Genomic DNA, 27,446 nt, shown 5'->3' on the forward strand with positions numbered 1-27,446 from the left:
AGAGGATGCAGCTATGTCCAAAGGGCAAATACAAGTGTGAAAATATTTGCAGGTTAATGCATACTTAAGCACATGTACAAAAAACGCAAAAGAGAAACCAGCAAACATTTAAAGGGGCTGGAGCAGTGGCTCTGAGGTTAAGAAAACTTGCTGCTCTTGCAGATGACCTGGGTTCCTTTGCCAGAACCTGCATGGTGGTTTACAACCATCTGTAACTAAGTTCAAGAGATCTTCTTCTGACCTCCAAGAGCACAAGTGATACATACATAGACACAGATTCAGGCAAAACACTGCTACTTATAGAAACAAATCTTAAAAAAGAAAACATTTAAGTGAATAACAGTGAAAATACAATATACATGAGAAGCAAACATGATCCCATTCAAGAAAATTGAGTTTTAAACATATATATGTGTATATTACAAAGGTTTTAAATTGGGTGATGGTGGCCCACATCTTGAATCTCAGCACCCAGGAGCCAGAGGCAGCTCGATCTCTAAGGTCAAGGCCAGCGTGGTCTACAGAGTGAGTTCCCAGACAGCCAGGGCTGTCTCAAAAAACAAACAAACAAACACAACCAAATAAATAAATAAATAGTTTAAAATTAGTTATCTAAGTGTCTATTTCAAATTGTTTAAAATAAACAAATTGTTTAAAAATAAAAACTAAAATATACACAAAGAAAGTAGAAAAGCCAAAATGTAGAAATCAATGAAATTGGAAGCAGTGGGTGGAAACTGGTCTGAGACGCTCAGTGGGTAAAGGAACTTGCCACCAAGCTTGAAGATCTGAGTTTGATCCTTGGAACCCACATGGTGGAAGAAGAAAACTGACTTCAACATACAAATGTTATGGCACGGAGGTGCCTGTGCACACACAGAGAAGATAGATAAACACAGGGGAACTGTGACTGTAATTCCAGGGTTCCAAGGCAAAAGCAACAAAGATCTCTGTGAGTTAGAGGCCAGGGCAGTTTACAAAGTGAATTCCCGACTAGCTAGGGATACTGAGTGAGACCATGTCTTTAAAAAAAAAAAGAGAAAGCCAAAAGTTAGTTCTTTGATGTGATTTAAGTACAAAATACAGATTACTAACAAGAAATGATCCAGCAAACAACAGAGAAATAATAAATTACTGACATAGGACTGTGACAGTAAGTCGTACAGACATTTTTCTTATGGACATTATTCTCAGTGCCAATAAATCTAATGACTTACCTGAAATGTTTAACACTAGAAAGCCCAACTTCTGAAACGCGGGCAAGGAAAACAGTATGAATAACTTTAGAGAGAAACTCAATCTGTAAAGAAGGTGGCAGAGAGAACACGTAGCCCTGAGTAGTTTCACTGGTGAATTCTGCCAAACAGAAGAGTCGACAGTGTCTGTCCACAGCCCCATCCAGAACGCTGCTAGGACAGCACCACTCACTCCTCCAGTGCATAGGCTGCCTGACTCACATCAAACCCATAAACCCCAACACAGCAAAATTCCATATAAAAATCAGCAAGTAACCCTGATGACATAAACATTACTAGCCACAAATAAGAGCTATCCATTCCAGGAAGACGAGGCTGGCTTAACATTGAAAATTAATTGGTGTGATTCACCAGACTGACAGTGAGACAGCATTCTGTCACTTCTTGTGTTGAAGAGTCAACACGCTAGGAACACAACTTTCTCAGTCTGACAAAGGACACTACCAAAGACTTAAATTAACATGCCTATTTTTTTTTTCCAGAATGTAATAAAAAGTAAGCAGATTCCTAAATCTCGAAGTGTTGTGGGCATTTCTCAAGTGTGATTTTCTGAAATACAATTATTCCTCATCCTGTTTCCTATGGATCTGCAAGGTCCCTTCTACATACTGATAAGCCCTCTGATGGCCAGCAGCCCCTGGGGAGCTACCACATAGGGCTGGTCACTGCAAGACAAGAGCTGGATCAGAAGTTGGGGACCCTCAGCCTCATCTCAGTCCCCAGGGAAGGGAGAAGGGCTTGAGGTTCATGAATCCCCAATGGCCAGTCATTTAATCAATTACCCCCATGTAACGAAGCCCCCATAAATCCCCTAGAGTCAGGTTCAGAGCTTCCCAGGAGCTGAACCTGTGGCAGGTCCTGAGGGCTGTGCTCAGGGAGGGCATGGAAGCCTCTTCTCTTCCACATACCTGGCCTCTTACAGCCTGGTATCCTTGGTTATTATTCTAATGATTTACCAATCAACGCAAGTCCTGAGAGCTGCCTGAGCAAATCAGTACAATCCAAGGATGGGCCAAGGAAACTAACTGACAGGCATCTATTGTGGCACCCTCTCTGCGAACTCTTCAAAGACAAAGGAAGGTACAAAGCAACCGGCTTACTATTTTCCTAGACAGGAGATGTCCTGGGGGCTTCGTTTTACTGTATACCACAAAATGGCTCTCTCAACACAGGCCAGGGACCCAAAGGGCTATGTTCACTCCTGACTACGTCCACTGTACTTATGTATTACACAACTAGAGCGATAACAAGGTAGGCAAGGGGACCTCTGAACCAGGCGTGAGCTGCAAACATGCACAGCCCCACTTCTTAAGCTTCCCACAAATGAAAACATGCAGCATTTGTCTTTTCATGTCTCAGTTACTTAAGTGAGTATCACAACCTCCAGGTTCATCTGTATGGCTACAAATAGCTGGATTTGATTCATGGCTGAACAGCACTTCACTGCATAGATATACCATGTTTTCATTATCCACTTAGATCATTCTTTATTCAGAGACCATTATCACTGTGTCTTAGTGATTCCAAGTGTTCACCACAGCTCTACTCACAACTGCCCAGACATAGAAAGAGCCCCTGTGCTCCCGCTCGGGTCCTGGAAGGGAAATGCAAACAGCCCCATGCTACTACTGTTATGCCCTCTCCCTGACTAAGGGATGTGCCCTCTTAAGTTGTCAGCCATAATGCTATCAGGAGTTACTTCTAGTTAGGTGTCTGGTCACATGGCTAGAAAGGCAACAGCTCCATCACTATTATACTCCACTCTCTGCCCCTGGGTCTCCTTCCTCTTCCAAACTGTCCTACTGCCGCCTTTCATGCCCACATCCATCTTCCGCACATGAAAGAACATGCAGTGCATTTCTGTATTTCTGACTCTGGTACTTAGCACAGCACACTGATCTCCAGGCCCTCTATTCCTCTGCTAATGATAAAATTCATCCTTTTTTACTGTTGAGTAATGTTCCACTGTGTGTTCTATGTATCTCTCACATTTCCTTCATTTGTCCATCTATTAATGGACACTTGGGCCACTTCCTAGTTTGGTTACTATGAACGATACCATAGCAAACAAGTTGGTAAACAAAAACGTTAACATTAGCAGTACTTCCTTTAGGCACAGGTCCCTCCCTGTAAGTTCTGAAGCTAGAGGCCCCTTTCTGTGAGGAGCATATCCCGTACCATGGTGGGAAAGTAATCAGACATCCTCATACCACAGAGCACTGCTCTCAGACAGGGCAGACACCCTCTGTCTAGGCTACCATGGAAACAGGCTCTGTGATACCAAGCATACACTGAAAACACAAGAGGCTGGTACCTTGGGGCTTCACACCAAGATGACATCTGTTTTAACACTGAAAGTACAAAAGCTCTGGTTCTGCTGAGGTGTCCTTCAGAGCTGAGCCAGGGGCCGATGGCAGCAGTGCAGGAGAGAGCAGTGGGAGGGGCGCGGCCTCTCCAGCAGGAGCTGAGTGGTGATAGTGATGGCAATGGCTCTGTCAGGGTGAGCACTGTCAGGAGGGGCACTGAATGGACCTCAGAGAAGAGCCAAGCACTGAGCCAGCACCCACTGGGACTGGCCCTGAACCATCAGAATCTCACTCCCCTTGAGTCGTCTGCTGACCTTTCCTGGAGAAGATAGGAGCTTGGCTGTATCCAGTGTGTCCAGATTAAGCCTCATTTCCCACAGGAACCAAAAGTAAACAACAGAACTCTTAACTTGGCAGACTAGGAAATATGCCGAACTATCCCCAAGTTCCCGTAAAGTATGTATTCACGTGCACAGAGCAGAAACAGGCTATGGCATGGTCAACCAGAAGAGGAGACGTTATGAAAAACCCCATTCCTGGAACAGAGAGAGTTTACTCTCCATATCCATTTTCTCCCAGTTCATCCTGAGGACAAAACTAAGCAGGGGCCAGAGAGAACAGGACACCGGCACTGAACACTGTGGATTCTGCTGTCTCTGCTCCTGGACTACGCCTGCCTCACACTTACTCTTGATAAGAGAGGAGGATGTGTCCACGCACCTCTCTGAGCATGTCCCTAACCAACTGTGGCCTATGGCAAAGGCCATCACGCCTAAGAAGCACTGAGAGAGCCTGGACATGCCACCACACAGTGGCTAGGGAACGCTGCGCGCTCTTCACAGTCCCAGCCCATCACCCACAGACACATAAGTCCCAGGCCCCGAGGAACACCAGAAACAAAGGGTAATTTAAAACCCTCTATTAGCTGCCTTTCTAACACATACACTTAGGATGAACTTATTTACAGACCACGTTATATTACTACATTGCACTAGGAATTATGTGAGTCTCCTTACAGAACATCTTCCTGTGCTTTGCTCCATAGCCTCTCCTTGGCATATGTAACTGTGGGTACGGCTACTTCTGCGTTGTTAACTGTGGTCATTGTTAACATTGCTGACCACAGTACTAAGACACCTAACACATCTGACAGTCAAAGTGGCTGCTAGTGACTGACACGGGGAGTGAACAGTGCAGATAAGCCAAAGAGCTGCTCCCATCCTAAGAGGCTTGGGCAATCTGGCTACTCAGAGTGACACTGGCATTACAGGTTATCAAAGAGGTCCACTTTTCTACCTAATATTTGCAGAGGAACTCTGTGGGATAACTGAAACAGGAAAGTAGAACTGTGGATAATAGGGCTATAATTGCAAAACCCACAAAGAGTACATTTCCATATTAATTCCTGAGAAATAAGCACCAAAATTTGAAACAAGTCGGAACATGGTATGCTGAAAAAGGGCACTCCTAAAGATGGGCCTCGGGAAGAGTGGCCAGGGAGTGTTGTACACGGATGGCAAGCTGAAGTCACTTTCCTTAGGACAGGGAGAGACAGCCATAAGAGCCTGGAAACTAATGGTGGGAGAAGCTGAAAATCTAGGTGCAGCCACAAAGGTGGTACCAGCAACCACTAAGAACAGGGGTGGAATGGGTCAGTGACAGGGCATGCTGGCTTGGAGGAAGACATTGCGACCTTGCACCCAGGCTCGGCACTTGAGAGGAGACACTGCTTAGCAGGGGCAGAGTGGGGGGAAGGAGCTGGATCCTTCATTCCAAGGCAAGCAAGGCCTACAGGGCTCACATTACAGGAGGGAGGCAGGGACCCGAGATGAAGTTTTATTGACAATGGGTCCTGGAGTCCTCCTACACAGGGACCCTGGGACAAATGTGTCTGAACAAAAACAGAAAATAAAGAAATGCAGAAAAAGAGAAAACTTAGAAGAGACCTGTCAGTATAAAAACAAACAAACAAACAAACAAACAAACAAACAAGCAGGCTCGGCAGCAGTGATGCACACCTATAATCGCAGGAACCAGGGAGGCAGAGACAGATGGATCTCTGTGAGTTCAAGGCCAGCCTGGTCTACAAACTGAGTTCCAGGCCAGCCAGCACTACACAGTAAAACCTTGTCTTGAACAACCAATAAATAAATAAATAAAGAAAATGAAACAACAAGGCACATGAAATGCTGAGATGAGAGCAACAGACAGGAAGCAGAATTGCAGTATGAGTCAATTAAAATCTAACAAATAAAAGCTCAAGAGTACAGACCAGAATGAAGGCAAAAGGAAGAGCAAACACAAGGCCACCCGGAAAGGACACAGGTACACAAAGCAGCAGCTCCAAAAGGGTCGCATTTTTTAAGTGTGATGTGAGAAAAAAGCCGATCTTGTAGGAGAAGCTCAGTGAGGACAATGATGGGATCACAAACATACTTTAAAGACACACAAAAGCACGCAAAAGCAAAAAGCCTATTTGTCCCCATCAAAGCAGAGCACCACCAGGAGGGAACACAGGTCACACTCATGACCTGAGAGTTGGGGACAGGACTGATCAGCACACAGGAAGTACACGCAGTAACAGAGCAACACCCTCCCTCACGCAGCCCATCACAGCATGGACACTCCTCTTTGTGAACCAACAGGATCCAGGTAATGACAGCAGCGGCTCTTTAGGATGAGTCTCACGCTCACTGCTGCAGGATTTTTGATGCCACTGTGAACGCAGAGATTGTAAACTGTAAAACCCTGTTTCTTGTTTGGCGTAGATTAAACAGAAAGGAGGGACTTTGAGTTGAAGGGTATTTAAGACAGAGCTTTTGGCCTTTTCCTCCTGGGCTGCCAGCTGAGCTAGCAAGCTTTTGGCCTTGGGCTTTGCCTTTTGGCTTTTTGGGCTTTGAGCTTTTGGTTTCTGGCTTTTGCTTTCAGGATGTGAGCTGAGTAGGACGGTCAGCTGGGTGCTTTCTCTGCCTCTCTGAGGTGGCAAGTTTTTATCTCAGCATCTCGCTCCTGAGTCTTTACTGGTAAAATCAAACAACTGGGATGTTCTTTATTTACAGTACAGTGTACATGGTACATAGCCTTTTCGCTAGGTGCTGGGAATGAGGTAACCATGACGTTGTCCAGAGGACGCTCTGCCTTCCCAGCAGAGGCAGAGCAGACCCTGGGGTTTGCCCACCTGTCAGCCACATCTAGATCTGACTCCATCTTCTCCAGGCCCCTCATCACGCTGTCTAGCTGCTCGCCCTGGTGGTGAAGGACCTTCGCTGTGTCTTCCATGCGTCTCTGGGAAGTAGCCATCAGTCCCATCAGCTCCTGCCCCCTGCTCATGGGGGAGGTTGTGTTGGCAGCAGTGCCTGGCTGGGACAGCAGCAGCTCCCTCCAGAAGTGCTCGATGATGTTGAAGACCACATTGCGACTGGGCCGCAGTGAGCTGAACCAGTGCTTGGCCTGGCCCTTCTCCAGGATGGTGATGGCACTGAAGAGAAAGAGAGAAGCCTCTTTCCTGATCTCAGTGATGCTGGAGAGGGGCAGGCCGACAAGGACCTCTTCAGTTCTGTCTGCACTGAACTTCAGTGAGTGAGGTGTCAACGTCAGTTTCCCGGGAACCCATCGCTTCTCAACGTCCAGGTAGTAGGAGCAAGGCCAGGAGTGGACATGCACATCACTGCTCATCTGCCCCTAGGGAGCTGGGCTACAGAGGCCGTAGTATCTGTCTGTGAGCAAAAGGAAACAATGAGTGGGCAGAGGATGCTGAAGGATCAGTTTCTTTTAGATTACAGACAGTAGGAGGGTGGTCGAGACAGAAGGCAGAGCCTCAAGGGAGTTCCGGGCCCTGCCCAGCAATTAAAGGGCAGAGAAGGCTGAGATCAGAACCAAACACTGTGCTTGTGCCATCACCCCCAACATGAGATCCTCCAGTCCTATGGCCACTGCACAAACCATGAGGAGCAGTGCTGTAGACAAGGCACGGCCTCTTCCCATGCACATGGCCACGTGGCTGTGATGTCCCTATCGCTGTCTATGCATACAAGTTCTCCTACAGACCTCCTAAGAGTTGTCTTGGAATTCACTCTCTGTGTGTCCAACTGCTTACAGCAAAGTCTTAGAGACACATGTTCCCCTCCTGGACAGTCACCTCAGAGCTACCTAGAGTCACATGTACATGGAGGCATTCATACACAGAGGGTGTTGTGTGGCCGTGAACAGTGGACTGTTGTAGTTTCATTTTGTTCTACTTCTGTGTTCCCTGAGGGATGAGGATCAGACCCAGGTGCATCTAGGAAAGTGGTCTGCTGCTGAGCTGTATCCCTGGCCCTTGGGTTTCTTATTTGTTTTGTTTTTGTAATAGGGTCCACATGCACTTCAGACCAGCTCTGAACTCGCTATGTAGCCCAGGGAGGCCTCAAGTTCCCATGCTGTTCTTGGCCAGTATTAGGAGTATTGGCATGTGCCATCATACCTGGCTATTGTTGGAAATTTGATATTTATAATTATATTCATCAGGGCAGTCATAAGCCATGGATGACAAGGTTAAATGAACCCTTATCAGATATGCTACACAACCTTCTTTGTACAGATACCAAGTATTAGTCAGGAAAGGAGGCTCCACACTATATGGTACTGACTGGGCAAAAGCTAGGCCTGACAGTGCCCAGGAAAGTCTTCTGCACTGTGAAGTACAAAACACCTTCCCTGCCCTTGTATTTCTCTGTGGCCGAGTCTCTGACTCTGTCTTTCTATGTGTGTCTTTCCCCCACCCCTGTCTGTCTCTCTCAAATACAGTTTTCTTATTATATGAGTTGACTCCTTAGGAAATATCTTAGCATGATCCCTGAAACACTGAACTGAGCTGTAGGCTACAGGGGCTCTGCTATCAGTGACCAGGTCTATAAGTCCCTGATATGTAAATGCCACGACAGGCAGGAGGCATACTAAGGTGGCAGGGGCAGGAACCCCGGGCCCTGTGATGTGGAGTCATTGGGAATTTCCTTCACTCGCTCACTGAACCCCCCTCTGAGGAGCCAGTCTTAGAGATAAGCACTGTACTAAGCATGGCATGATCTGGAACAGACCCACAAAAGCTGACTCTGTCAAAACTCCGCTAAAGAGCAGACTGCAGCCTGGCGATGGGATCCCCTCCACTAAGCGTGATGTCTCCCTGAGAGGTTTGGGCTGGGCTGCTACTTTGCCCTCCGTTATGTTTCATATGGTGTCTAGGAGTGTGCCGGCATGGATGCTGAAGGCTGAAGGGTCAGTCCCTCTTAAGTCGTAAGGAGTGCTGTGGAGTCGGTGAACAGCAGTGGGTGCAGAAAGCTAAGAGGCTTTGGCCTGCCAGTTACCTTCACTCCTGCTGCACTTGGCCACCAGCTCCCCTGATCAGAAGACCTGTCTACACAGACCACCAGGTCAGGAGCTCTGCTAACAGCTTAGTTCCTCAGAATGTCCACCGAGGCAGGGAAGAGACAGAGGTGGGTCTACCAGAGAAGCAGAGGAAAGTGACGGAGGGGAAACTAGAAGCTCACGGAAATGGACAGTCACAGCAGGGCAGAGCCCTCAGGCAGGAACAAGCCCTATTGCACAGTCCATCCAGCCCCTTCCCTGGGACTGCTGGCAAGCACCAGACCTGCAGCAATAACTGCAAGATTCCACAGCACTCAATGGCTCCAAAGAATGACCTCACATTGATTGTCCCTCCTCATCCCTCAGCACACAAGCTGCTACAAAAGCCACTGCTAGATCTCATTCTGTCGTAGGGCCAGGGGCCAACTCCAGACGCTACCCGAGGAAGGCTTGAGCCGGTGTGTGTCTCACTGGGCAGTGAACAGTCCTCTTGGTATCCTGTTGCTGCAACACCACAGCCCTGGCCTCACATGCATTCACCTAATAGGGGTTAGAAGTCTCACAGCTACTGGTCCCAAAAGTGCTACATCACCTGTGCATGTCCCCCCAAAGCCTGGAGAAAATTCTATCTGTGGTCCACAGAGATAGACCAGTGGGACCTGGGGAAGATTCTATCCATGTCATGTAGCTCAAAGACTACAGCGACCAGTGCCACACCCTTGCCACACACACAGTGACAGCATTAAGACTTCAACTGCCATCACCATAGCCCCAGAGTCACGGCCACTCAAGTCTGCAGGGCATAAGGAAACACACATTTAGAATCCCGTGCCCACTGCAAAGTTGTACACCTATGCCCACACTGCTGCAGACTGGGCTATGAAGGACCACGCAGCACTGGTGACACTGACGACAGTTGGAGACACTACACAGACCACGCTTCCAAGTTCACCTCTAAGTTCCCTGGCACCCTAAATATAGTGAACAACAGGCTGGTGCACAGACACACACCTGCAATCCCAGGACATGGAAGTTGAGGGAGAAGGGTTTTCAGCCTAGTACACATAGAAAGAACTTGTTTCAAACAGTACCAAAAAATAAAACACACGAGACTAATAATCTTAATTTTAAAAAAAGTATGCATGGCCAATAAATGCATAATGGTGTCCACCATCTTTAGCTACTAAGTAAATGCAAATCAAGTGAGATTGGCAGCAAACACACCTGTAATCCAGGCACTTAGGAGGTGGCAGCCCAAGACCAGAAGCTCAGGATCATCCTTCGCTACATGGTTTGAGACCTTCCTGGGAGGGGAGAGAAGGAAGGAAAGGGAGTGGAAGGAAAGGGGAAAAGATGCAAATAAAACTGCACTGAGATTCATCTCATTACAGTCAAAATGACCGTAATCAAGAAAGAAAATACATGTTACGAATGCATGAAGAAGAACCAGGAAGTTCAGTGTTTTATTCTGTATGCAAATGTTGCTGTTGTTCTTATAGTTTGAGACAGGGTTTCTCTGTGTAGCCTTGGCTGACCTGGACTCACTCTGTAGACCAGGCTGGCCTCAAACTCACAGAGATCCATCTGCCTCTGTCTCCCAAGTGCTGGGATTAAAGGTGTGCACAACTACCACCTGGCAACAATGCATACAAAATTTTAAAAGATCAATAGCCTTCAGAACTAGAGGGAAGACTCTATGGCTCTTCCAGAGACCTTGGATTTAATTCCCAGCACCCACATGACAGACCAACGGGCTATACCTCCAGTCCCAGGGCATCCGACAGCCTCTTCTGGCTTTCTTGGGCAATACTTGCACACGCTTGCATACCCTCTTGCAGGAAAAGATTCAAACACATAAAACAAACAACTCTTAAATAAAGATTAATATCAAAATATACAATGATTCTACAACACCAAAAATGAAATTAACAAGAGCTAAATGTGAATGAATGTTTTCACAAATTATACGAATGACCAGGAAAGAGAACTCTGGCTACACCACCCCAGGAAGAATGGCTAGCGAGAGACTAAAGAGCCTAGGAAGGAACATCCTTGAGAAGCAGGGCACAGCTGTCAGGAGCAGAGCACTGCCAAGCACACGTGAGGCTTGGGTTCAATCCCTAGTGTCTGTGGTGGAGGGCTGAGGAGAGTGAGTGCTGGCGAGCAAGCAGAGAAATGGCGACCCTACACACACTGCTGGCAGTGCTAACTAGTACAGGCCTTCCTGAGGACCATACAACTGAAAATAAAAGTACTATATGAACAGCTATCCCATGAGGGGTACTGTCAACAAATTTCACTAGAACAGAAGTCCATCAAAAGGGAAGACTATTTTATAAAAGGCAAGCAGGCAAAAGAAAGCCAAGGGGACAGCAGGCTGAGGAAAATGTAAAAGCACATAGCTAGGAACAAAGAGAAGGGCCTTCCATGAAGGCAGTTCCTTCCCAGAGTTCCCTCTGTAGGCTACTAAGGCAAATGAAATAAGCAAGTGTCCTTAGTTTGAATGGTGGATAAAAGAGAGATAGATGTAAGCGTTGGTTCTGTCCTTCCACCATGTGCATCCTTGGGGAATTAATTCAGGTTGTCAGACTTAGCACTAAGCATGTTTCTCTTTTGAGCCATCTCACTGGCCCATTTTAGCTTATGTTTAGTCTCTATTGTGAAGGTGGGCTAAGCATAAAGAGAAAAGTGGTAACAATGGCAAAGGCAGCAACAGCAGGAAGGGAAGTAGGGAGTACCAGCAAGGGACTGTGGTGGGGAGCAGAGGTGGCAAAAATGACAAAGATTGTGAGCAGCTGAAGGCTTTAGTCACTGGAAGAGGTGCGGGAGCTGCCAAGCCTTAGCAGCCAGGGATCCCAAATTGCAGGATGGAAAGTTGTGATGCTGGCCTCTCAAAGGCAAGCAAGGGCCCCAACACTCTACGCCTTAGACTGAGATGACAAGCTGCTGTTGGAGCAGAGCATCTCAAGACCTGAGGCCTATTCAAGATCTGACCATGAGCAGCAGAGGCCACAGGCTACAAGAGCTGCCAAGTACAGGGCCCACTGGTAAAGCTCAGAGCAGCAAGCCTTCAACTTGAATATGCAGAGCCACAAGCCTGGCTTCTAATAGGGCAACAGGCCCCTCTTCCCAGAGCTCGGAACTAAACATCTCTGATGTGCCCTGCAGTGCAGCCCTCTAGACCCTGGGCACTGCAGGCTCAGGACTAGAAGGACTTATCCTCCCTAGTCACAATTTCTGGCTAGCTGATGACAAGGACACAGTATGACACATCTTGTTTGTTTGACTGAGGCTCTTGGAGGACAAGAAACTACATTCCATTCAAGGTTCTGACACAGCAGCTTCCTTGTAAGATACATTCCTAGGTTTTTGTTCAGCTTGGACACAGTGGACATGGCGGAGAGCCCATCCCACATGGAGTCCTATTGATGGCAGCCTTCATCAAACACTTATGAAAGACGCTGAGTAGACCACAGTGACATGGAAGCTCACCCATCAGGGATGTGAGGAGTCTGCTGCTGTGACTCGAGTCCACCTTTCCTAGGGTTTCTAAGTCACTGGTTCACAGCCTGTGAGTCAACAGGCCCTTGGTCACATAACCAATATCCTGTATATCAGATATTTATATTAGGATTCACAGCAGTAGCAAAATCACAGCTATGGAATAACAAGAGAAATAGCAGACACAATAGTGATGGGGGGCATTGCAACAGAGGAACGGTATTAAAGGGTCACAGCATTGGGAAGGTTGAGGACACTGCTCAAGGGAATCCACACCTAAAACGTTCTCTGGCTTTAGCTTTTAGCACCTGGTTAGGAGCAGAGGTAGAAACCAGCAGACATAACAGGCAGGAGAAGCCAAGGAAGAAAGGAAACTTGTGTGTCACACTAAATATACACAAGGAACTTATTTGAGTCACCCTTATATACAGAAGGAAGCTTATTTGTGTCACACTTAGTATACACAAGGAAATTTAGTTATGTCACACTTAATATACAGAAAGGAAGTTATTTGTGTCACACTAAATGTAAACAAGAAACTTATGTGTGTCACGCTTACTATATACAAAGAAACTTATTTGTGCAACCCTTAATATACACAACATGGACATGCTAGGTAAAAACAAAATGGGGACTGAATTCTCTAATATCCTAGCTGAGGTTCCTCACAAACACACCTTAGAGCTTTACTCCACCACAGCCGCAAGAGCAGACCCACATCTCCCAGTATATGTCTATGGCTCTCACAAGTCATACACCAGCTCCCAAACCAGCAAATCTCAGGTCCAGCAGCTCCAGGACTGAAGGTCAGGCATTCTTAAAGACAGCTGCCTGACCAGCTACGAGAACTCTGTCATCATCACAGGTAAAAGAAGATACGGAAAAGTTATTCTTTAGAAAGGATCACAGATAACTTCAAGGTGCAGAGAACAGCCATGTCCTATGCAGAGCCCGAGCCAGCCTTCTAGCAACCAACCTGTCCTTGCCCACACCAAGGGGAACCCCCACATTAAAAATAAAATACCTCATGCTTTTACTTCAGGAAAGCTCCATGAGAAACAGCCAGGAAGTTTACAGCCTGATGTCACTGGAAAAGTGAGGGGGATTTTCTCAGCTGCAGGAGATACTTCCTTCTGTACAGAAGGCTGCTTTGTCTTTCTCAGGAAGAGCTTCAGCAGGACAGTCTGCGTTAGGAGCCCCTCCCTGGCACACCAGGGCCACACCAGGGGCAGTGTCTTCTACTTGGATAAACCACAGTGGGGCATAAGCAGCAAGTTCCTGAACTCTAGCCAATGATGAGCCTTCCACCATAACGCCAGGAGACACAGGGAGCAGGTACTGATCCCTCCATGACTCAAAAGACCCACCTATACCCCAGTAAGACTAGAGTCACAGGCTAGAGCAGCTCCAAGCCATGCATGTGACCTCTGAACCCTGGAAAGTCACAGGTGGGGCTGGAGCATGGGCTCAGCTGTCTAAGAACACTGGACCCAAGGGACTCAGGTTGTGTTCTCAGCACCCATAATATAGCTCACAACCGTCTAGAACTCCTGTGCCAGGGGATGTGATGCCCTCTTCAGGCCTCCAAGGGTGCTGCACTCATGAATTGCACAAACATGCAGGAAAACACCATACACACACAAAAAGCTTTAAACGTTCCTGGCCTTTACCTCTCAGAATTAGGGGAACCCCTTCAGTTCAGACATGGATCTTTTTTCTTTTTAAAAAATATTTATTTATTTATTATGTATACAGTGCTATGCCTGCCAGTACACCTGCAGGCCAGAAGAAGGCATCAGATCACATTATAGATAGTTGTGGTTGCTGGGAATTGAACTCAAGACCTCCCGAAGAGCAGTCAGTGCTCTTAACCGCTGAGCCATCTCTCCATCCCCTAGCTATGGTTTCTAAGGTGACAGTTACAGGCAGGGAGTCACACAGAGCACTACTCAACTCTGAGGACAGCCATGTCTCGGCCTCCTGGACAGAAGAGGCTTCCCATGACTCAGCTACAACCTGACCTGCTGAAGTGACAATAATTTGTTCAATGCCTGGGTCCATGTAAGGAAAAACCCAACCTCAGTTTCTCTTAAAGTACTGTCACATGCAAATGCATTTGTGTATGTGGACACTAGCTAGGTATCTCTGGTCCACTTACATTGCAACCTTATTTACTCCTAAGACGCCTTCACTCCAGATGCCAACCTCAAGCCCAGGCTACACATGACCCACTGCCCAGAGGTTAGGGGTCACCATCTTCTCAGACTGGATTCATTTTCTTAACCTGCTTACAGAACTCAGGGAAACACCTACGTTTACAATTTGAATATAAAGGGTCTTTCAGGGCTGGAGAGATGGCTCAGAGGTTAAGAGCACTGGCTGTTCTTCCAAAGATCCTGAGTTCAATTCCCAGAAAGCATATTGTGGCTCACAACCATCTATAATGAGATCTGGTTCCCTCTTCGGGTGTGCAGGTATACATGCAGGCAGAACACAATATACACAACAAATAATTATTTTTTAAAAATAATAAAAGGTATTACGTAATTGAAGAAATACCCAGGGCCAGGGATGAAGAGGGATGAGGCTTTCTTGGCCTCCCTGGAACGAGGACGCCTGGCTGGCTAGGTGACATCGGCCCATGGAGGCTTCATTACATGGAGTGACGGACTCAACCACTACACCATTGGAATCCGCTCAGCCTTCTGCCCTCTTCCTTGCTTGGAGCCTGAGAATAAGACTGAACTCCCCAGGCTGGTGTGATGGCTCAGAGGTTAAGAGTACTTCAATTCCCAGCAACCACATAGTGGCTCATAACCATCTACACATGAGATCTGGTGCCCTCTTCTGATGTGGAGGCACTCATGCAGGCACAATACTGAATAAATAAATTATAGATAGATAGATAGACAGATAGTACTGAACTCTCCATCCTCTCATCCTGCCCTAGTTTTTCAATGACCAACTCCACCCTGAAGCTACCCAGGGGCTGCTGAACAACAGAAGACACAAGATTTCAGAAATCATATATGAGGAAACAGGGTAACACACAACTGCATTGTGAGACACCATAGAAACTTTGTGTCATCAGTCACCTGCTCCACAAGGTTGTTCTCTGAGCAGAGCACTGGCAGGTACTCCATGAGTGGGCAGCAAAATTGTCCCCACATTCCCCAGAAAGTCCCCACACCTAGCAGCCCAGAAGCAAAGGAAGAAGCTGCCATGGTTCCGGCAGCTGCTCCTCCAGCTCCACCACAGCTTTACGACGTGGGAAAAGTTACCTCACCTCCTGGACCTCTGTGTACCCGCTGGTGAAATAACTAACAGACCTCAGATCAGTACCAGCTCTAACTCATTCTACCGTACAAAGAGACTAGGACAGAAAACCAAAAGCGGAGGGGAGGAACAGCAAGCACTTGTCACCATGACACCACAGACGATAAGTACAAGAAGTGTGCCATGTTTCACAAATTCAAAGGAGAAACATGTGGCCACATCTGTTCCCACACAGATTTCCAGGATGTCTTTTACAGAAAGCCAAAATAAACAGATATTAAGTGGAAGGGCAGAAGGAGAAAACCGTTCCCGCCCATGCAGCAGAAGCTGCCCATTCAGGGTTAGCCCCCATGGCCTTCCCACCTGCCTAGATGGACACTGTTCCCACTGAGTCCTAAGGAGGGGCTCTTGCTCCTTGAAGCCAGACCCTCCACAGGGACTCCACCCATCCCTATCCTCAGCATCACTGACTTCACTCTTCTCTGCACCAGGCACACAGACCTGGTGTGAGGGCCACGTGGTGAGTGCTTCAGGCCTGGGGCTGTAGGTCTTTGTCACTGTCACTAACAACCACAGATAACTCATAACCAGCGTGAGTGAACTTCATCTACAAAATTCTGTCAACTGGGCAAAGGCTACAGTTTGTAGCCAATCCCATTAACTTTGTCAACAAGCACATGGGAGGCTCGGGTTCTGGGAGAGTGGGAAAGGACACTGCAAAACAAATCATAAGCAGCAGACCCTTCCACATAATCAGAGCAAATCCCAGCCACGCCCACTCCAATGCCTCATTCTGAGGCTCCTCGCTGTCCTGATCTGAACTGCTTCCCCACCTTAAACCGTCTACTTACAAGCTCCTTTACCCTTCCCAAATGCTGGCCACCCCAGCTCTCTGGAGAGCCTCCCGAAGCCAACTCAACCTGTGCACCAAGGTGGCCTTCCCAGAAGTGAGCCTTGTGCCCGCCATGGACACACAGTGCACACACAGTAAATGAGCCTGACTGATGCACGGCTTCTGAGTTCTCCGTGTGACGTTTGCCTTTGTAAGGCTATAATCGGCCTCCACCAGGTCAGGTAATAGAGTAGTAGCCCCGAGGGGACCCTACAAGTAACAGGCACAGTTGCTTTGGGAAGGCATGGCAGACATCCCTGGGTGTCAAGCTCATTCACATAAATGACGTTCTCCGGGAATAGGCCCACGTCACTGACTGTGACTCCTAACACACTGGGGTTGACAGAATGGCTCTCTTTCAGCATTTCCATCACGCATGTGCCCTTGAGAAAAGCTCAACAGCAAGTAAACAGCCTCCTTTTAGTTAATTTCCAAGGTAACATAACACGTGACGCTGCACACCTTCCACTCCAGGGCTGAGAGGGGAACAGTGGGGCAGTGTGTGTGAGCGGGGGCGGCAGGACTGGCTTTTTCCAGCACCTGCCCCTACTCTGGAGCAGACCCTCTTTCCACTCCCTCACAAGTTCCCATTCCTTCCCTGGGAGGCGCAGCCATGCTGTCTGAGGGGGTTTCAACCAAACACCACAGCTAGAGCAGGGCAGGCTCTAGAGAGAAGTAAGACTGTCCTCTGTTTCCACCTCATCTCCTCCACAGTGCCAACTCCAGCCTTTCCTGTTTGCTTCTGGGGTGGCTCTGCCCAGGATGCGCAGTTTCCATAGGTCTGTGTGTGGCTGAGGATCTGCATCACCTCACTTCCCAGTTGGGGAACTCCATGGACACACACCTTGTTTCAGGCCTCTCTCCAGGCCTCACATATCTGACGCTCTTACTAACACCCAGAGGCCAGCCATCATGTGAGGATGAAAGTTACAGCACTAATTGAAATAGGGCACCGGAGGTCATGTTCTGGTGACTGTATCAGGGGCAGGGCTGCCCCAGTGATCTTGACAGCGTATATCCCTGCTGACCCTGACCCGTTTCTCAAGGACATCAAGTAAAGGAGAAATTGCTATGAGGGAGGGTGGGACTGGAAGGAGAAGTGGGGGGCACGCTTAGGATATAAAGTAAATAAAATCAATAATAAGAGAAGCAATCACTGTTTGGGTTTCATACTTTTATGGAATGACAAACTACCTCTATTCTCACATTAAAGCACAGAATTCTAGGACCCTACAAAGTCCTCAGCAGCGGACAGAAGAAGAACATCCTTTAATCCATTCAGTCTGATAATGTCAGCCTTAAGATTACCTCTCATCCCAAGGTTGGGGTTCCATCTCCCAACATGTCCCTACTTCAATGCAGATGCAAGCCCAGGTTGTGTCACCCCTCTTTCTGATGACCAGCAACTATAAATCAAGGTCCCAGGGATCTTCCTGAACTTGGATTTCCCCTAGAAGCTCATGAGAAGCACCAACTTATGTTTACTATTTTATTATAAATGACACTGCATGGGGTATATACAGAAAGACCCAAGAAGTTGAGTATACAACAACCCAGCCATTGCTCTCCCTAGGCACAACCTCCAGGATCCCCTGAATGAGTCTTCTAGGGATGTTATGGACATTCCCTTCTATAGGCATGACTGATTAGACACTGGCCATTGATGACCCACTCAACCTTCAGTCTAGAAGCTGAGGGCTGGGCTGACAGTCCCCACCCTCTGGTCCTGATCGGGTCTTTCAGTGACCAGCTCCACTTGGAATTTACCCTAGACGTTGTTGGATGGTGCTAGGCTCATTAGAGTGGAAAATGGCATTTACTAGCTTAAACAGCCAAACAATTTTAAGAATTACATGCCAGGAAGATTAAAGATTTAAAAACTTGTTCCAAATATAGCATACTGTCAAGGTAGGAAAAGAACCCCAGGGAGAAGGAGGAGGCAACAGGAATAAAATGTATATCCCCAGGTATACCTGGACAAACAGGCCCAATACCAGATCTAGTGATTAACAGTACATGGAATTTTGGATGAGTTGAGGTTTTATTGTTGCTGCTATTGTAACCTGTTTTGTTTTGTTTTGTTTTGTTTTTTTTCCTTTTTATCACAAGTCTTGCTTTGTGGTTCAGGTTTGCCTATAACCTCCGCTCTTTCTGCCTCAACATCCCCAACGCTGAAATTACAGGTGTGCACCATGAGTCCAGGTGTGAGTAAGGGACTGTCTCCACTCAAATTGCTCCATGAGCTGTCATCTCTACCCTGACCTCCTCAACAGAGTTCCATACTTTGACCACAAGGGTCACAGTGAGGTCCACAATGGGCGAGTTAGAACAACCCTCAGCCTCCTGTTTCTACCCCGCCCCTTTTCCCAATGCATACTCTCTCTGTGAACCTCAGAATTTCCCAAAACTCACTTTGCTCCCTTTTATTTTGCCCTGTAATATATCTAAGTAAACACCATAATCCTTGGAAAAGTTCCTCCTCCTGGAGACTCCGGAACCTCACCACGCCTCGCGGACCCTTATCTTCCGCTTGGCGCCCCACCAACTCTCAGGACCCTGTCATCCTTTGAGGTTTGGGATTAATGTCCACCTCCTCTCCCGGACGATGTCGAGTACTGCCTAACAGCGCGTTTAGCACTACCGCTCACCTGAGGCAAGAGGAGCAGGCAGAAGACTCACTGGCACGCGCCACGGGACCACCAAACACTGACGCCAGAAGCTGGAAAGCCGGTGCCCCGCCGCCCCCCGGGGTAGAGAGCTTCTGCGCTTGCGTGGAAGGGCCGGCCCAGGTGTGGCGCATGCGCACTGGCAAATCCTGGGAGCGCCAAGGCTTGAGTTCCTGCTGGAATGTCGCTCCTTTGGGTTTCTGGTTCCGGGCTCCCTCACCGTGGTTTCTGCTCCGACCTGCTTTTAGGGGATTTCTCGTCCTCCACCCCACCCCATTTGGAGCGGAGTGAGAAGCGGGACTTGACGTCCGGGGTCAGGTTCCCCCGTGCATGGATCGGAAGACGCGCACCTTTGCGGAGCAGCATTACCGGGACCTCGGAGGCCGAGTTCCTGGCGTTGGTGGGCCCGCTCCCAGTAGTGTGACCTTCATTCAGGCGCCGGCTGCCTTCTCCTACGCCGACTTCGTGAAGGGCTTCCTGCTGCCTAACCTGCCCTGCGTGTTTTCCGGCTCCTTCACCGAGGACTGGGGCAGCCGGCGGCGCTGGGTGACGTCGGAGGGAAAGCCTGACTTCGACTACCTGCTGCAGAAGTATGGTAGGAGGGCGCAGACAGGAAGCTTAAACCCGGCATGGGAGGGCGGCCAGGGCCGGACAGACGAGTGGCATCTGGGTAATTCGTCGAGAGGGTGGTCGGAGCCCAAGAGGGTGAACTCTACGTAAGACCCTGCCACTTCTGTGTTTAACTTCTCGGTGCAGGCGATGTCGTTGTACCGGTTGCTAACTGTGGAGTGCGGGAATACAATTCAAACCCCAAGGAGCACATGTCCTTCCGTGACTATGTCAGTTACTGGAAAGAGTACAACCGTGGAGGCTGTTCTTCTCCGCGGGGCTGCCTCTACCTCAAGGACTGGCACCTGTGCAGGTAATAGGGCAGGCAGGTGTATAGCCATTGAGCTTTGGTGATCTCTTTCTCCCCCTCTCCTTCTCCCCCTCCCCTGTCTCAGCATTTCCTCTCTCCTATCTCTCTGCATATTCCCCCTCCAGCTTTTCTGTCTCCCACTGCATGTCCACTTCACTGACCCCCCTCCTGTGAGGTGGGTGAACCCACCTAAGAGATGCCCCCAATAAACCTGAATTCATACTTTAGTTTGGCTTCAATTGGCTCATGTAGTTGGCACACATAATTTATCAGAAACTACTTGTAAATTTGACTTTTGTTTTCCCAGGGTAGCTATATGTGACCTGTCTTCTGTCGCAGTGATGGACAGCGTCATGAAGCCATTAACCCCCATCCAACCCATAGATCTACTGACATGATCACACCTGTACAGTGTGCTCTGCTGGTGTGCTAATCTCGGGTGGTCATGCACTTGGGCACACTGCTGCTCTTTTCTTTTTGGAACTGGGAATGCTAAGGCCTTGAACATCCAAACACTTGCTGTTCATACTTTTAAAAATATGTATTTTGCCCTTGGACATGTCAGTATATAAGCCCATCATGAACAGGCAACCTCCTACATCTCAGGGGTTTTGGCTGCATCTACCACCTGGCTACCACGATGCTCACCCTAGGTGTGTGAGTTTCCTCTGCCTGGTCTGCTTTCCCAACACAGACAGTTGTATTTAGACCCCCAGCAGAAGGCACAGTGTAACACTGAGTGAGCCGTGAACAGTTGAGTTCCTGTATCGCTTGGGTGCAAAATAAGGCCCAGAACTGTAGAGTGGGATGGGATTCAGGCCCCTGTGGTTCCCACAACTGACCAGGTACAAGAGCTCCACCAGCCTCCAGCTACGCCGCCGTACTCCTTCCTTGGGCCTAGAGCTGACTTAAGCAAGAGCTGGTGAAGTGTGACCAGACAGTGGTCCTGGTTTTGGACATGGCAGAAACAGACTGATGGGTCCACTCTGTTGTGTGTATTAGTTTGGAATTTTAGATAAACATTTCTTTGGTCGTTTTTGTTTTGTTTTGTTTTGTTTATTCTGGTATGAATAGTCCTCAAATATTACACTGGCACATTTATGCTAGGAAATTATTCATTCGAAACCCAGTGTTTGACTGTACTTTTCTCTGGAATACCCTGGAACCAAAAAGGGCAGAATGTCTGGAGTGGCATAATCAGGAGGCCACAGGGGGAGCAAAGCCTGAGCAGAGTCTCCATGGCAGGGGGTCCTCATGTTTGGGGAGCTGCAGATAACTTGTTGCTTTCTCTGTCTCTTGTTGGGAGTTATGGGCACATGAGACTAGAAGTGTTTCCAGCATGATGTTGATTGAGTTCTGCCTTCCCTGAGGGTGGTATTAATATGATCCAGTGTTTGGGGGCCCATTGATGGGTCTTAGGGCTCTCACACCTGGGGCTGCAGCCTGGAGTTGCCAGGCACCTCTAGACTCTCTCGTATTAGTGAAGAAAAGCAGGAGACGCGTGCGTATGAACTAGGATGCTGTTCGCCAGGTGTCAGAGGCCCAGTACCACTGCCTGAGGGGAGTAGTTATGCAGGGTGCCCCCGAGTCATCTTACCTTTAGCATTCTCTTTGAGCAATTTGAGGTTCAGCTCAGGTCCTCTGGATGTGCAGCTGTCAAGAAGCCCACAAGAAGTCTGGGTGATGTTAGGTGGCCACATTAAATGTGGGTGGGTCTGCTAGGGTGGGGCACAGGGTGGGTTAGTGCTGTAGTTCCTGTGCTTTCCTCAGAGACTCTTTGGTGGATGACTTGGAAGACATATTCACGCTGCCTGTGTACTTCTCTTCAGACTGGCTGAATGAGTTCTGGGACGTCCTCAATGTGGATGACTACCGCTTTGTCTATATGGGCCCCAGAGGCACCTGGTAATGACCGAAGGGAATTGGGCACCTGGTGAAGGGGAGGTGGGAGGTGTGACCATCTGGGGCATTGCCTAAAGTCATATTCAAACAAACAAACAAACAAGCAAAACAAAAAACCCAGGGTCCATGCAGCATTCCACAAGACACAAACCAAAAGCCTTCGCTGTAGGTCTCCGTTCCATGCAGACATCTTCCGCTCCTATAGCTGGTCAGTCAACATCTGTGGGAGGAAGAAATGGTTGTTCTTCCCACCAGGGCACGAGGAAGCCCTTCGGGACTGCCATGGTGGCCTGCCTTATGATGTGACTTCCCCTGAGCTTCTGGACACCCGCCTGTATCCCAGGATCCAACATGACAGCCTACCCCTTGAAGTCATACAGGAGGCTGGTGAGATGGTGTTTGTGCCCAGCGGGTGGCACCATCAAGTATACAACCTGGTAAGGCAGTGCACATGACCCTCCTCTGCCAGGCTCCTTCCCTCTCCGTTGCCTCCCTTCCCATTCCAGCTGCCTCTAGAAAGAGGCAATAAAATTCTCCTGTAAAGGCTAGGATAGGGTGGGAGAGCTGCATATGAGCCTAATGAGAACTTAACCCTTTTCCCTATTCAAACCTGCTTCCTGCCATGGGTCTATGAGGTTCTAGCTCTCATCCCAATGTGCTAGGCCATCACATGATGGGATCCACATTTCCTGGCTACAGTGGCTGAGTGTCTGCTTTCTGGTTTTGCCTACTATGTCATTGCTGTGATAAAATATTCTGGTGAAAAGCAACTTAGGAGAGAAAGGGTTTACTCCATCCAGATTACAGCCTATCACAGGGGAAGTAAAGGCAGGCACTTGAAATGACAAACCATATCTCATGCACAGTGAAGAATAGAGAAAGAATACACACATTTCCTTTCTTACTGCTCGGCTCAGTTTCCCTACTCTTACACAGTTCAGTTCCCTCTGCCTAGGGAATGGTGCTACGCCATGAGCTGGGTCTTCTTCCCTCATCAATTAAAACAGTCTCCCCACAGGCCTATCCACTGTAGACAGTTCCTCAGTGATTATCTTCTCAGATCATTCTAGATGATGTCCCGCTGCCAGAGCGCTCACTCCCATCCGTGAGCATGGCATGGGATTTGATTTGCTCACCCAAGGGGAGGCCTGCTACTGCCTCAGCTCAGCTTGTCTTCTGCCCTCCAGGACGACACCATCTCTATCAACCACAACTGGGTCAATGGCTGCAACGTGGCAAACATGTGGCACTTCCTGCAGCAAGAGCTCCAGGCAGTGCAACATGAGGTTGCAGAGTGGAAAGACACCATGCCTGACTGGCACCAACACTGCCAGGTGGGAAGCAGCTGGCTCACGCTGAGTCAGCTTTAAGTCCGGTACAGGTGCCAGGGCCAGGCTTCAGGACTCAGGCCCTCCTGGCCGCTGTCCTGGCTTGGTACCGTTGTCTCTGGGTCCGTCTCAGCCCCTGACCCGCGGGTGTGTGGGAGGGAGCGTGTACACAGAGCAGTCCGAGTGGATGTGCCCCAGGCCTTACCTGCCCTTTCCTCTTGGCCCAGGTCATCATGAAGTCCTGCACCGGGATCAATTTTGAAGAGTTTTACCATTTCCTCAAGGTCATCGCTGAGAAGAGGTTCCTGGTCCTGAGGCAAGGAGTGAAGGAGGGGACAGGAAACAGCACAAGCCTAGGACTGGGCCTACAGCAGGCCGCGTTTGATGTTGGCCGCCTTGCAGATGTGCTGGCCTCTGTGGTTGCACATCCTGACTTTCAGAGGGTGGACACCAGCACATTCTCACCACAGCCCAAGGAGCTGCTGCAGCAACTCGAGGATGCTGTGGCTGCTGCCGAGGCTTTTTAGTAGCTGCAGATCAAGATGAAGAAAGGTAGCAGAGGGCAGCCTCTTGCCCCAGGAAATGCAGGGTGCGCTCCCCTCAGGCCTAGGATGGGCCTCAAGCCTGTAGGTGCACCTCAGCAGGGTGGGCAGACATAGTCTTGCCCATCCTATGCTGTTTCCCAGTATCTAGGCCCTGAATCTTGAGGATGGTCCAGACAAAATGGTGGCTAGAGGGATGTTCATCTGTCTGGCATATAGCAAGCCTGCCAAGAACTTGAATTGAGTAGTGATCATGAAACCAGGTTTCCTTGGACCGTTCCTGTCTCTCCTAGTGTTTCTAGGACTCCTGAGTGATGGACATCCGATCTGCTTACCTTGGAGGTGTCCCTGTGTGACCTGGGACATAAATATATATGTACATTTGCAGTCACACTCCAAGCCTCTCTGTCTTCTACTTTTGTCCTGGGAGCTCCAGACTCCAACTGTACTAGAAGGAGTGAACCAGGGACTTCCTAAAATGGGTACTATCCCCCTGTGGCTGGAAACACAGTGCTCAGTGGCTGAAAAACTGAGGCACTGGTCCAGGATGGAGATGGCTGCTGCAGGTTGAAGGCCAAGTCGTCTTCTTCCCCACAGCCTTCCTTCAAGGCCTGGCCTCCTATTCTAGCCAATCTGCGGCCTGAGTGGGCATAGTGCCAGACCCAAAGCAGAAGTGCAGGGAGCCCTGCAGAAAAGACAGGTGTACACAGTCGCCTGCAGGCCCTGGCTAATCAGTGCCTCCTATGGCTGCACTCACTGCCCCTGAATGTGCTCTGAGTCTGAGATGGAGACTAGCCATTGCTCAATGGGCTGCGTGAGTCCACATGATCCCCTGTACTTCTGGGGCCAGCATGTCACCGTGTTCTCTGTGCTGTTTTTAGTTGCAGATGAGGGCACGGGTGTGCAGCCTGTGTGAGAGCCAGCTGCTTGCTCCGGGCCCCAGGATAGACCACCACGATGAGGCACAGCTGTAAGTAGCACTGGACTTGTAGACATCCTTGTAGAAAGATTAGCCTAAACCTGCAGCCTTCATGGTCTGAGGTGAGGACTCTGGGAGAAAGAGATTATAAACAGAATTGGCCACAGCCTTGCTTTTATGCAGGGCCTGGTGCCAGTGACACACCCTGTCACTCATAAGAAATCCCTCTGGGTACGGCCTGTAAATGTTTCCAGAGGAGCCACTTGAGGCTTAGAGTGCTGACACTTTTCAAGACACAACTGGTGGTGATCTGCAGAGTGGCACTAATGCTAATTTACCCTGTGAGCTGCAGGTTCTACACAGGCTAGGTAAGTGTAAGTACTTGGGTTGGGGCAGAGACACCTATCTTTCTGCCCTGCCTGCCACAAGGAGCAGGTCTGCTCTTGGTTGGGACTCCTGGGGAGTTGTTGGAGCTCAGTGGCCAGGAGGAAAGCTCTTGGTGTTAGACGTAGACTCAATGGAAAGAAAAGTATTTATTTATGAATACCTTCAAGCCATTTGCCAGCTAAATAGTGATAGCACCTGGTATTTCAGATCTATACCAGCATCATCCCAAGGAGTCCTCAAACATGGCCAAGCAGATAAGCTTGCCCAGGCTCCTCTGAGCTCCTGGCCAGGGGTGTAGTATCTGGGGCCCTGGTTTATCTATGTGGAGACATTTCACTCAAGTGGCCCAGCAACTTAATGTACCTCCTTTACTCCAGAGAGGATTCAGAAAAGTTAACACCCTGGTCCATGTGTGACAGACACTAGCTACTATAGTCCTGTGACCATCATAATTAGAAAAAAACAATACAGTCCCCAGCCAGATTAACAAAACAGAGGGCCCGTGCTAACAGGCTCTGCAGGTAAAGGTGCTTGCTGTGCAAATCTGTTCACAAGCTTGAACCCTGGAATCCATGTCAAAGTGGAGGAACTTCTCCAGGCTGCGTGAGTACCTCACAGAGTGCCAAAACCCTAGCTTGTACCAGGGCTGCCACGTTTTAAGGCAGCTGGCTGTCCAGCCTTGGGTTGGTGCTGCTCTTGTTGCTAATCCTTGTAACCAAAAATTAGTGTTTCTTGATATCTTCTATCATCTCCTTATTTTATCTTTGCAACTTCCTGTTTCCTGAGCTGCCATGGGCACAGCCTTAGTTTACTGACACATGTGTGCCCATTGTGACACTGCTGTTCGCAACAAATAGCATCTTTTGAAAGATGATTTGGATTGACAGTTAAGTATCCTCCACCTAGTTATCCCAACACTTGTAAAGCATTTATGACAGGAAAGCATCCTAATCTGAGCCCAAGAAAGGCCTCAACTCTGCATTGAAGGAATCCTCACACCTCATTCTCCCACATGGTAGGATGATCGCCACATGGCACAATCCTTAGCTAAGCCTGCAACTAGATAACAGATATTTGTAGAACTCACGTGTAGATGAACACCCCAGTTATGTGAGGGTAAAATAATAAATCAAGACAGACATTAGAACAAACATCTAAGGGTATAAAAGTGTAATGATATAAATGTATATGTAAAATATAAAAAATACACTTTACTTGGGAGGCAGAGGCAGGCGATCACTGTGAGTTCTAGGCCAGCCTGATCTACAAAGCAAGTCTATGATAGCCAAGGCTACACAGAGAAACCCTGTCTCAAAAAACCTAATAATAATAATAATAGTGGTGGTAGTGGTGGTGGTAGTAGTAAACCTTTGGGGCTGGAGAGATGGCTCAGAGATTAAGAGCCCTGACTATTCTCCCAGAGGTCCTGAGTTCAATTCCAGCAAACACAAGGTGGATCACAATGAGATCTAGTGTGCAGGCATACATGTAGGTAAAGCATTGTATACATAGTAAATACATCTTTTAAAACTTATTTTCGATTTTATTATTTTATGTGTATGTGTGTTTTGCCTGTATGTGTGTCTGTACACTACATGTGCTGGTGCTTAAGGAAGTGGTGAGCCTCCTTGTGGGTGTTGGGAATTGAAGCTGGGCCCTGTACAACAAGTTCTCTTAACTGCTGAGCCAGCTCTCCAGCTGCTGTAAATAAATATTTTTAAAAAATACGCCAGAGAGTACTGAAAATGAAGAGACAATATAGGAACTGTTAGTAAGGCAGCTGCAGCAGTACCTAGGGGAAAATGACAAGCTGGCAGTACTTCAGAAAGAACAGGTCTTCAATCAGTAAGCAAGAAACAGAATCTACACAGTAAGAAAGAAGTAACCAGCAGAAATCTTTGAAATAAAAGGCAATAGAGAATAACAGTAAAGCCAAAGGTTGGTTTATAAAAACCCAATGAGCTGTCAACACTGGCACACATCTGTAACCCTGGCACTTTGGGCAGGGGGAGGATACTAGCACAAGCTAGGCTCTGTAAGCCTATCTCAAGGAAAATGTAATTAGTTATTGTAGTGAATGTCCATGGGCTGTGTCTGTAACAATCAGCTTAGAAGTGAGTCACTTGGCTCTTTCTTCCCCACCCCGCTTTCCCCTCCTAGTCCTTGATTTGTTCTTTTGAGATGGTTTTTCATTTCAAGATAGTAGCCT

At 48.3% G+C, this 27,446-nt stretch overlaps 2 protein-coding genes across 2 annotated transcripts in view; one reads left to right on the forward strand and one right to left on the reverse strand.

The window, feature by feature from the left end:
* Nucleotides 1-27,446, reverse strand: part of LOC127208376 (synaptosomal-associated protein 47-like) — a 104,999-nt gene that overhangs the window by 23,767 nt on the left and 53,786 nt on the right. The window contains exon 2 of the mRNA XM_051167813.1: nucleotides 6,741-7,278. Within this exon, the coding sequence (XP_051023770.1) occupies nucleotides 6,741-7,237 (497 nt within the window). The 5' untranslated portion in view covers nucleotides 7,238-7,278. The remainder of the gene's footprint in view (nucleotides 1-6,740; nucleotides 7,279-27,446) is intronic.
* Jmjd4 (jumonji domain containing 4) lies at nucleotides 19,489-24,409 on the forward strand. Its single transcript, XM_051167827.1, has 6 exons — nucleotides 19,489-19,835; nucleotides 19,997-20,162; nucleotides 21,930-22,064; nucleotides 22,231-22,498; nucleotides 23,249-23,395; nucleotides 23,617-24,409. The coding sequence occupies exons 1-6, from the start codon at nucleotides 19,571-19,573 to the stop codon at nucleotides 23,914-23,916; spliced, it is 1,281 nt and encodes a 426-aa protein (XP_051023784.1). The 5' UTR covers nucleotides 19,489-19,570; the 3' UTR covers nucleotides 23,917-24,409.

This window comes from Acomys russatus, chromosome 25 (assembly GCF_903995435.1).
Source record: "Acomys russatus chromosome 25, mAcoRus1.1, whole genome shotgun sequence".
Lineage (NCBI taxonomy): Eukaryota > Metazoa > Chordata > Mammalia > Rodentia > Muridae > Acomys > Acomys russatus.

Bases quoted from the DNA above. Each gene is read 5' to 3' on its own strand.
- Jmjd4 (XM_051167827.1), top strand. From the start codon at position 19,571: ATGGATCGGAAGACGCGCACCTTTGCGGAGCAGCATTACCGGGACCTC. The intron at 20,163-21,929 runs GTAATAGGGCAG...TGCTTTCCTCAG, and splicing joins AAGGACTGGCACCTGTGCAG to AGACTCTTTGGTGGATGACT. The intron at 22,499-23,248 runs GTAAGGCAGTGC...TCTGCCCTCCAG, and splicing joins ACCATCAAGTATACAACCTG to GACGACACCATCTCTATCAA.